At 38.4% G+C, this 12224-nt stretch overlaps 1 protein-coding gene across 1 annotated transcript in view; it reads left to right on the top strand.

Annotated features, from left to right (window-relative positions):
* Positions 1–12224, top strand: part of TMC1 (transmembrane channel like 1) — a 59775-nt gene that overhangs the window by 16646 nt on the left and 30905 nt on the right. The window contains exons 5-7 of the mRNA XM_065861370.1: positions 6668–6758; positions 9662–9743; positions 11354–11460. Of these exons, the coding sequence (XP_065717442.1) occupies positions 6668–6758; positions 9662–9743; positions 11354–11460 (280 nt within the window). The remainder of the gene's footprint in view (positions 1–6667; positions 6759–9661; positions 9744–11353; positions 11461–12224) is intronic.

Below are 12224 nucleotides of genomic sequence, written 5' to 3'. Positions count from 1 at the left end.
TCAGACTTTAACCGCACCTTGAGACATGGTTAGATCTTTACAGGTCTGGAGATGTGAAAAAACTGAGGAAGAAGTCACAGAGAGGAATTAAAAGATGTTCAGGAAATAGCATCACCTCTCCCAGGCCCTAAGGAATAGACATGCTAGGCTGCAGGCTAGGGATTTAGTGATCCATGTTGTTGAGAACATCTGTGTGGCTGGATGTGACTTAATCGCCTTTCCAAGACAAATATTCTCCTTTGGAAGAGTTTTCTTGTTCTTTACATCTTCCTTCGACTGGTTTACATGGTTTGTGAGTACTGTTATTGTGCCTTTTCTATGGGAGATGGTAATCTGTGCCCATTTCCTCCTGACACTGCCCATTCAGGCCAGCACAAAATTACCTGAAGAGACATCAGATGATAATGACCATCAATCATTATTTACAAGACTGAGGGGTTAAACTATTGAGAAGATTTTTGGATCAGAAAAAAAGTACAAAAAAATAAAAGTCATGGGCCATAGTTTCAACTGTTGCAAATTGGAAAACCTTTATGGCAAGTTATCCCAATTTACTTCTGATGGCCTCATTTCGGGACTGCATCACTGTCTGTGCATTCTTATGGTTGGGTTTTGCATAGATAAGAAGGAAAGGGGAAGGTTTAAAAGCATGCTGCTGTGTTTGGCTCTGGTACACCAATCCCCTTGTTAGTGCATGTAACACTTTAGATAGCCATAATTTTGTGCTATTAAATAGCAGAGAGTATTAACAGCTTTCTAGTTTATATTCACCAGCAAAGCATGTTATGGTACTGTATAGTTAAAGAATTGAGCACAAGAACCCAGAAATGTACTAACAGTGGTCTCACTTTAAAGCTGTATCGCAAACTGGTTAGAAAACTGTCAAAACAAGTGAAATGGCAATATTAAAAAAAAAAAAAAAGGCAGGCAGTTGTCAAACTTAAGCTTTTTAAAGAACTTCCAATTAAATACAGACCATAAAGAGAGCCATGAGAACTTCTTGTATTTTTTCTAAGAAAAACAGAGCAGAGCAGTCTCCTCTTCATCTGCCAGGAACAGAAAATGATGTGACAATTGTTCAGGTTTGTTTTAGCAACATTTATCTTATTACAGGACTTAGATTACCCATAAAGACAGATTAATTGGAAACAGAATAATTTGTAAGTGTACAAAACCTGAAGATATATAAGGTGCAGGTGTGGGCTGGTGGGAATTTCTCATCTTTGTATGTGCTCATTGTACTTCAATGAATCAGTATTTCAGCTCTTCTTCTGTAGAAATATTGGCAGTCTTGGAGGCCAGTGTGAGTGTTCTGGAGGCCAGCTGGGTATTAAATAACACTATAATTTGCCCATTATTACTGCTGAACTGCTTTTCAAGTGAGCAGTGCCTGACAAAAGTTGTTTTGCGGTCAGTTTTTATCTACTCTCTTTAAGACTTGGAGAAGTCCAAGGTAATAAATATTAATATGTCATTTCTTTTTAATGAGTTTGTAGATCTTGGAGACTGAAACCTTCCTGAACTGTTACTGAAAAATGTGACCAATCCACTTGAATCCTATTCATTAGCAACAACCTCTGAGGGCGGTAATTCATCCTCTCTCTGCAACACTGAAGTGCCTGAAGTACCGTACCCCTAGCACTTTGGAAGCTGTAACTCCACACCTAGTATTAATAATTAACTCAGGCTTCTGTGAGACAATGATGCCCAGCCCCATGCAACATTTATTAGCGTCTTGTGTCTGTAATTCAATTAATAAGGTTTCTCTGAGGCTTCTTTAAATTCACAGTTAGCTAACGGTGCACACTTTGGCCTAACTTGTGATATGGATAATTTACCTATAACACATGATACCAGTGATTACAAAGCTCAGTTTTGTCACTCTGTGTTGTTTTTGACACGTCCTTGTGTCAGTGAAGTTGTATTACTTCCAAGTAGGCAAGCAGATATAGGTATGTGGTTTTGGTTGTTATTGTGGTTTCTAAAAGAGTTCTGTGGGTTTAGGACTACTTTTTACTGTTTGATCATTCTTTCTGTCCTACCATCTTAATTTTAGCACAAGACAAAGGGAGGAAAAGACGAAGGATGGCAAAAGTCTGCAGGGATGTGCAAATGGAGGTGTTCTGGTGAGATAGTTTAGACATCAAGGTGGAAACCTGAATTAAGTAATTTATTGGATTATATTTACAAAAAAAGAGTATGTGTCACAGACATAGAAAAGACAATGCAAGCCTGTTCCCCATCTGAATGGTGCCAAATTATTGCTGAACTTTTAAAGCCAGAAAGCTTAAGTAGAAGTCAGGGAAAGGTCTCCTTAATCTACAATTTGCAGAGGTCAGGAGTAAACCAGTGGGAATAACTTGCTGCAGAACTCTTGAGGGAAGAAATATTTGATGAAATATTGGAAGAAAAGCTGAGCAGGAGAGAAAAAAAATTCTATTTGATGGGTCCAGTATAGTCTGGTAGTTGTAGTTTCTGTGTTTCTTCCTTTTACATAATTGCCTTCATGTTTCTGCCTTATTATCCGTGGGCCCTCTTTCAGGCTCTGATTCTGCATTGATTTTACTTTTCAAATATTTAATTAAAACACTGCTGGGAATTTTTCATAGTGTCAAGTTGTTGTTGAGATTTACATTTAACTACAATTAAATAAGATTTTTAAGTCATGCAAATATTTGTGGATGCAGCTAACAGATAGGCTGCTGAGGCACTTAACTACCTGTACATTTGTATGTGATTGGATTCTCTTGTAAGTCTTAGACTTTCTAAATGAGTGATATGAAAATGTTACTTAGAATGCTATTGATATCATCCACCAAACATAAAAAGGTAAGACATACTTGTAGAACATCAAAGGTAACTTGATTTCAATTATTCTATGAGTGAGAGAAGACTTGCATTTTTTTTTCTTTCAGAAAACAATGTCTAAAAAAAGAAAGTTTCAACTGCATAATAATAATAGAATCATAGATACATTTAGGTTGGAAGCGACCCTTAAGATCATCAAGTCCAACTGCCAACCTAACACTGCCAAGTCCGCCAATAAACAATGTCCCTAAGCACCAGATCTACATGTCTTTTAAGCACCTCCAGTGATGTTTTGGTTTGTCCAGAAGGAAAAGCTTAAATGCTGCTAACACTCTGACTTGAAACATTGCTTGATGGAGAGGCCAGGATGCAGAGAGGGATAAGAAATACTGATTTTTGTAGAAAATCCTGTAAAAAGACATTTCAAAAAAGTGAATAGAAATCTTGGATTAAGAGTTTAAAAGTAAATATTTTTTTATGGCTTCCAGTTACTTCTTATTTTGGCTTTGCTGAATTTTCTAGCAGAAAATGTGTGTGGAGAACTTTTTTGTTCAAATACAGATACAAAATAGGTTAATATCCATTATGGAGGATTTTTCATCTGTTAATGGTTGTTTTCATATTAAGATTATCACATTAAATTACTAACTTACTGATTCACTGGAAAAAAAAAAACAACCCACCTACAATTTGAAATCTTCATATGATGCAGCACAACTGCATGTAACTAACTAGTGACTGAAAACACAAGATTTCTAGAGCTCTGTACATTTCGATTTCAGTAATTTTTCATGAACAAGCTCCAATGTTTCAATTACCTAGTGACAGAATTGGTGGTAAAAGGGTTCCCTCTTAATTTCAGAATACAGTATGCTGACTTGCAAGATTAGTCCATGTCTAATTTATTGATTCTGACTGCTTTCACAGTACTTTTCTGGCATAGAGTTTACAAGGAAGCTGCCATATGCTGTTAGGACCGTCTTGTATCTCGTAACAGTGCAACAGGATTTGAAATCTCCGGGACATGGATTTAAAATAGACTGTCAGACACTGGTTTCCTGAATCACAGAATGTTAGGGAATGGAAGGGACCTCAAAAGACCATCTAGTCCAATCCGCCTGCCAGAGAAGGAACACCTAGGTGATTTTACACAGGAATGTGTCCAAGTGGGTTTTGAATGTATCCAGAGTAGGAGACCCAATAGCCCCCCTGGCCAGCCAGTTCCAATGTTCTGTTACCCTCACTGAGAAGAAGTTTCTTCTCAAATTTAAGTGGAACCTCTTGTGTTCCAGTTTGAACCCATTACCCCTTGTCCTACATTGGTTGTCACCAAGAAGAGCCTGGCTCCATCCTCGTGACACTCACCTTTTATATATTTATGAACATTAATTAAGTCACCGCTCAGTCACTTCCTCTCCAAGCTAAAGAGACCTAGCTCCCTCAGCCTTTCCTCATAAAGGAGATGCTCCACTACCTTAATCATCTTTGTGGCTCTCTGCTGGTCTCTCTCCAGCAGTTCCCTGTCCTTCTTGAACTGAGGGGCCCAGAACTGGACACAATATTCCAGGTACGGTCTCACCAGGGCACAGTAGAGGGGAAGGAGAACCTGTCTCGACTTACAAACCACCCCCCTTCTAATACACCCCAGGATGCCATTGGCCTTCCTGGCCACAAGGGCACAGTGCTGGCTCATGGCCATCTTGCTGCACACCAGGACCCCCAGGTCCCTTTCCCCTATGCTGCTCTCTAATAGGTCATTCCCCAACTTAGACTGGAACCTGGGCTTGTTCCTCCCCAGATGCAATAATCTACACTTTCCGTTGTTATATTTCATTAAATTTTTCCCTGCCCAACTCTCCAGCCTGTCCAGGTCTCACTGGATGGCAGCACAGCCTTCTGGCGTGTCAGCCACTCCCAGTTTGGTGTCATCAGCAAACTTGCTGATAGTGCACTCTAGTCCCTCATCCAAGTCATTGATGAATATATTGGATAAGTTAGCTACAGTACGGAAAGATCAGACTCCAAAATCTAGAATATAAATGTAATTTGGAAGTGCAGAATTGAGAATAAGGGATCTAGAGCCCTAAAAGGATACTGAATACATCCCTGAGGAACACTTGAAAGTAGTGAATAGGTGGGATGTATGGCTGAGGTTGTGGCTGGATATTTTCTATTTTTATCTGAATCTGTGCATGCCATGTGCCACAGAGGAAATTAAAAACAAAACAAAACAAAACAAAAACAGAAAAGAGTGGTTGGATTTGGCTTCATGTAATCGTGTGTAGCTTTTTGTTTCTGCCAATCTGTGATTTTGAAGAAGGAAACAGGATCTCAGATGGTGGCAATAGGCATGCTTAACTCCTAGGGAATTCAGATGCAGTGGTACTGATCCTGATGCCTCACCAGTAGGGTTTATGTGTGAGCACCTGGAAATGAGAATACTCACAGGGCTTTCGAAGAGGGAAAGCTCTCAAAGAATGAAAGCTAAATTCAGTAGCTTGATTTTGCACTGTCTTGGGAAGCACAGAAAGAAAAGGCTGTTTGGAGACTTGGTATTGCAAGCTGCAGAGGTGAATGCAGAGGTGTCCAGTGGGGAAAGGTATTAATAGGACTTCAAATGATAGTATGAAGATCAGCCTAAGCATTTGCAGTTACTAAAAATACGCTTTTTTTTTTTTTGAAGATGTTGAGATTTTTAACCATGAATTAAGAGAAATTTTGATGTGGCTAATAGCCTTCTTCACACATAATTATAGTTTACCACAGCAACACCACTGTTCTGCCAATGTTACTGTCAGATTTTGCAGTTTAACACAATCTTTTTGCTTGCTTACATAGAATATTTGATCAGAAGATAGAAGCATGATCGTTTATTTCACTCCATGAAATCTAGTGCTATTAACATGTTCCCAATAGTCTACCATTTCCCAAGTGCTTAGTGTAATACCTAATATAATATACAATTCTTTGCAGTCATTAAGTGCAATGATGAAATAGTTATAAAGTCTTGTGCATACCTTGACAGCTAAGAATTCTTAGTCTGTTTTCCAGGTTTTAGATTAGGATGTTTAGACTTTAAGGCACATTTTCTCAACAGAAACACACAGGAAAGCCATATTTACAAATGAAAATTAGATGAAATGTAGGAAATATTAGTATGCTCCTTGTCTTATCTGTTTGTTTTAATCCAATGGACATTATGGCTTTTAAAAACAATCTAAAAATCTTCCTTTCATATTTGTATCACCAGGATATTTAACTTTCATATCTTTATAAGCAAAACTTCAGTCTTTTGGGAACCACTGAAACTACACTTCTAAGAAATTATTCTGAGAATGGTACAGTCAGAGATGAACTATGCAGAGGTTCTGAAGAGTTGAATTAAATCTAATCTTGAGAAGGCCAGACACAAGGGAACCAAGGTACTAGTGTACACATATCTCCAAAACAAAAAGTAAGAATAGATTTCCCTTAGGTAGCTAGACAACAATTTATATTAGGTGGAACCAGGAGGAATAACAGTTTGTAAGTAGCACAAATGGGCAGCAGCTGAACTACAAGTCACTGTCATAAAAATATTTGATAACATTATCTGGATGTAGGCAGATCTCAGAGCTCCAAACGCATTTGGATTAGAGCAGATGACTCAAGTTACTTGTTCTGTTTGCACTACATATGATTAGTCTTCTCTGAAATACAAAATCTCAGAGCTTTTCATTCTAAGCATTATTAAGGGAACAAGATTATACAAAAGTCTATGAGAAGTTAGGACAGATAAAAAATTACATTGCTATAGTAGAGTACGTATTATGCTTACCATAACACCATCTACATCTCTCTTTTTGCCGTCATTTTCCAGGGAAGCACAGCTTTTTGTTGAAAAGTTTGAAGGTGCCCTTGGAAAAGGAAAAGGAAAAAAGTTCTATGCATACAAAGTGATGATGACCAAGGTAAATTTATTATTTTACTAACTTCATGTAATGCGAATGGGGAGCCTTTTGCAGATTATTGCCACATGTACTCATCTTCCAAAACAGAGTTCCTTGTCTTTATTTGCATTTTAACACTTTTATTTCCACTACTCTCATGTGAAAAGATTTCTAATGCAAGCTCAGTTTCATTGAGACTTGTCATAAAGACAAGAATAAACTCTTCTGCAAGAGTTCAATATTTTGTGAAAGTTAATTTCTCTTCATGTAGATTGTTTTTTTCTGTGGAGTGAATCCAAAGCTCAGTTATCCTCTTGAGAAAGGCCTCTGTAAAGGATAAAAAAGTGCCCTTTTGCCTAATAGCAAAAATACTGGGGCACCTCCACAGAGCCAGTGCTCTAGGGCTGAGTATTTCCTATGAAGCAGTATGGCACTGTAGGATTGTGACAAAAAAACCCAACACACAGGGTGGTTGCTGGATGCAGTGTCCACACATTATGCATTCTGGCAGGTATTTCTTTGGGATAAGTCCCGTGTGGTTCTGAGGATAAAATAGCCAGGAGCAGTGGATGTGGATTAGTTTACTCCTCAAGTATACTCCTCAAGTACATCTTTTGACTTAGTTTTATGCTCTGACACTGCTTAACAGTGTAGGATAGAATCATAGAGTCATAGACTCATTTAGATTGGAAGAGACCTTCAAGATCATCGAGTCCAGCCATAACCTAACTCTAGCAGTAAACTGTGTCTCTAAGCAACACATCTATAAATCTTTTAAACACCTCCAGGGATGGTGACTCAATCACTTCCCTGGCCAGCCTGTTCCAGTGCCTGATAACCTTTTCTATGGCAAAATTTTTCCTAATATCCAATTTGAACCCTCCATGGCAAAACTGGAGGCCATTTCTTCTCATCCTACCACTTGCTACTCCGGAGAGACCAGCACCCTCCAAGCTACAACCTCCTTTCAGATAGCTGCAGGGAGCAACAAGGTGTCCCTTCAGTCTTCTTTTCTCCAGGCTAAACAGCCCCAGTTCCCTCAGCTGCTCCTCGTCAGACTTGTGCTCAGGTCCCTCACCAGCTTTGTTGCCCTTCTCTGAATTCTCTCCAGCACCTCAATGTCTTTCTTGTAGTGAGGGCCCCAAAACTGAACATAGGATTTGAGATGCAACATCACCAAATGTCACCAAAGGGGAATGATCACTTCTTCAGTCCTGCTGGCCACACTGTTACTGATACAAGTCAGGGTGCTGTTGGCTTTCTTGGCCACTTGGGCACACTACTGGCTCATGCTCATCTGGCTATTGTCGACGCGGACGCCACGGACTAGTCACATGATCAATATGATCAGATGATAGCCAACTTTATTAGCAAAATCATTTCACTTATATATACTATTTGTTTCCTCATCATGCGCTAGCAAGTATCTGATTGGTTACATGTACTGTTCACAGGCTGTCCGCGTGCCGGAAAGCTGCATATAATTGGATAATAGCTACTGTTCACGCGCCGCAGACTAATAGATGATTGCATTGTACATTTCTGCACAAGCTCTAACATTAAGTAGAATGTATCTATACTATAGCTAACTTGCAGACTCTTTTATTCACTAGTCAGTCTTTTGTTTTACTTGAGGTTCTACAAAGTCACATGAATCACGTAGGCTGCTTGACTCTTGCTCTCTTGCTGTCTTGCTCTCTTGCTGAACACATAGGCCTCAGAGGCCTGTTCAGTTCAGTCCATTAACTTCAAGAAAATCCCTCAAATCTTCCACAGGCCATCGGTCAACACTCCCAGATAGTTTTCTGCCAAGCAGCTTTCCAGTCACTCTTCCCCGAGTCCATAGCGCTGCCTGGGGTTGTTATGACATAAGTGCAGGACCCGGCACTTGGCCTTGTTGCACCTCATACAGCTGGCCTCAGTCAGTAGATCCACCTGGCCCTGATCCCTCTGTATGGCCTTCCTACCCTCAAGCAGATCAACATTCCTGCCAAACTTGGCGTGATCTGCAAACTTACTAAGGGTGCACTCAATCCTCTCATCCAGACAATTGATAAAGATATTAAACAGAACTGGCTCCAATACTGAGCCCTGGGGAATACCAGTCATGACCAGCTGCAGCTGGATTTGACTTCATTCACCAGTGCTCTTTGGGCCTGGCCATCCAGGCAGTTCTTTACCAAGTGAAGAGTATGTACATCCAAACCATGAGCTGCCAGCTTCTCCAGGAGAATGCTGTAGGAAACAGTCTAAGTGTAATTGTGGTAAATTTAGAAAATTTGGAAGTTTCATTTCAAAAGCACACTCCTACCCCAACCTAAAATGCTGATGCAGAATGATGCTAAGAATGTTTGGCAGGACTACTTGCTATGGCCAGGTTTACCCTCAGTTAGACCTGATTTTCTGTAAGGAGTTGTATAGTCACATCTCATAAGCATTAATGTTCACAAAAATTAATTAGGGTTTCAAACTCAATTGAGCACAGGAATCTCAATCACAGAAGTTATACTTAACCAATAGATACAATACTGGGTAGAGTAATTGCAATTAAATGATGGAGCTTGAGCTCCAGGTCTGAATTTTGATTAGCAGAGGAAATAACAAATTAAATTCTCAGAAACATTTAAAAATAAAATTAAGTCACGAAAGCAAAAGATTATTTAATCATTCTTCTTGCAGAAGAACAGGGACTTCACACAAAGCCAGTAGGAGGCATACTCAGAACTAACAAAAGGAGATGCTTCTTCACAAGCCAGTGTTTCTATTGCAGTGGACTCTGCCAAAAGATACTGTCAATAACTAAGGGGTTACATTAGTTCAAGGGGAAACTGGGTATTGGCACACTGAGACGAGAGTGGTGGTTGAGTTATTTAATTAATTAATTATTTGTTTGTTTATTTATTTTTACATGTTATCCTTTTCAGAAATGGATGAAATTTCAAAGGGATTTTGAGAACTTCAAGACGGCCTGCATACCCTGGGAAATGAAAATTAAGGAGATTGAAAGTAAGAACTTACAGAAGTTAATAGTATCTAGTATTATATTCCTGATGAATGCCAAAATGATAAATTACTTTTCAATACCTGAGAAATACGTGTCAGTATTCAATATGTAGTAAAAATCAATGAGTCTTTATTTTTCATTAATATTTGTTGAGCTTAATATTATAGCTAGTTGAAAATTTCATTAAGATATTGTTAGCTACCTTACAATTAAAAATCCTCAATATAAGTTAACAGTTCGGGAGCCAGTGTTGAAGTTAATCTCAGGAAAGTGGAAATGGGATTTAGCTATTGCCTACCTTCACTTCAGTGTGTCTGTATTTATACTGTAATTATTTCTGTGATTTTTTTTCATAGTTTTAAGCCTTATGTAAGAGGTATTTTGGTATTATTTATGTCATTTTCAATCACATAATGAAACACAGAGAAAACAGTAGTGGTCTTGGATGTCTCCGTATATTATGTATAAATATAAACAAAATGATCTAGTTGGTACCATGGGTGTGTTTCAGGATATTTTTTTGGCACAAATCAGTTTTGTGTTCCAGTTTCAGTGACTAATTTAAACTACAACCCTCTCTTTGAAGGAAATTTGACTTAATCACATGAGTACCTGAGTGAGGTTATTCCACTGAAGAAAGTGCAATGGAAACTGATTTTAGAGAAGTTGCCTCTGAGAGAAGCTGTGGGTTTCATCAAAAGGCAATAACCAGAACAGCAGAGGGACAGAAAAATTATAAATTGTAAATTTTGTGGAGTTTTGGACTGCAAAACAACCCTTGAGGAGAACTTATACAATGTCCTTAACCATATGGTCTACAGATTGCTCAACAGATGATCTACTCACTTGAGATGCAGTTTAGAAAGAAACTGCTGCATATGTGTGTTTACAATCAAGCTCAATGGCAAGAAGCATGTGGTCTCTTACTAGTTTGAACACATAATATGTGAGAGTGACATTCCTGCAAGTTTCCATAAAAGAGTAGTTCTGACACAAGCCGTTCTGCTAGTAGTAACTTCCAAGAGACAATTTCTTTCCTTGTAAAATCAGAATGTAAAAATACAGCACAGTGAAGACCTTAGAGTATTTTGTTGGCACAGACAACACCTCACTTGTAACCACTGTATCCTCCAGCCCACCCAAAATACTGAGGAGTCGTTGAAGAAAATGATTGAACACCAGGCTTGGACACCAAAATCAACATTTAAATAGATGCTTTAGTTAGACAATGTTTTTTATGGTGAGTCTTTAGTCACATGAGTTCTCATGGGCTGCAGTGTCACGTGACAAAATAAAAAAAAAAGTGATTTGCTTTGAATCTTGTGCTAAAGGGTTTAATATTAGTAAATATGATAGCCCTTACACAATCCTAATACTCTATATAAATAATACTTCTTTATTTTTTATTTCTGTTTCTCTTTTCTCTGTAAGGTTTGTGAATGCTAGTGTGCAATCTGGAAAAGTGTTACTAGAGCTATAGTAATAAAAAAAAATGAAAAGCCTCACCTGATTTTATTTCTTTTAAATGAACTTTGAGCATCTTTGCTTTAAGGTAAAATACTGTAAAAGGACTAATTTATCTGCCGTTTTTTCACACCTCATATTTTCATAGGTCACTTTGGCTCATCAGTAGCATCTTATTTCATATTCTTGCGCTGGATGTATGGAATAAACATGATTCTCTTTGGACTGACCTTTGGACTTGTAATGGTGCCTGAGGTGACAATCTTTTAAATTGTCTTTGAGAATTGTCAAGTGACTTTCTGTCTTTGCAATGATATTTCATAGTACTGAATCTTTAAATAAAATCACAATCTATGCTCCATTTAAAAGTATTATGGTGTACTAAGGCTGCAAAGATATACTTTCTTTGTGGACAGATGTCTCTGCAGAGTCATGTTTCGAAATAGGCATGACAGAAAAATACATATAGGGTTGTGTACTGAAAGTTGTTTCTCATGTTCTGGGATGTTGCTAGGCTTCTTTGTTTCTATGCAGAACTAAGGGGAAGAACTGACACTAAGAAGCAGTGAAGTTGAGTATCTTGACTAAAATGTACATTGCGATAGAAAGATACATTCCAAGCCTCTGAGGCACCATGGATCCTTTTCAGTTGCCTGAATACTCATATGCTAATAGGGCCCAACAGAGCTGTAAAGACGTGAGACCTCTCATGTTTTGCACGGTGTGCAGCATCACTGTTAATATTGCTGCCAAAAGCATACGTAATTCAAGGGGAAATCACTTCTGCGAAATGTAATGTTCTTCTACTTCCTTTGAGCCACCATATTGTCTTCCTAAAAAGAGGGCTTATATAGAATTAAAAGTATTGTGCTATCTCCCTGATTTCAGTATTCCACATCCCCTTACTACTAGTGAGGAGATGTGAAAGAATCAGGTAAGAATTTCCAATTGCTTCCTAGTGCAGCATTTCAATAGCATGACCCATCTTCCACTGAAGCCAAAACAGAGAAAATGCCCAA

This window comes from Patagioenas fasciata, chromosome Z (genome assembly GCF_037038585.1).
Source record: "Patagioenas fasciata isolate bPatFas1 chromosome Z, bPatFas1.hap1, whole genome shotgun sequence".
NCBI lineage: Eukaryota > Metazoa > Chordata > Aves > Columbiformes > Columbidae > Patagioenas > Patagioenas fasciata.
Note: the sequence above shows the minus strand (reverse complement) of the source record. Positions and strands in the feature narration are given on the sequence as shown.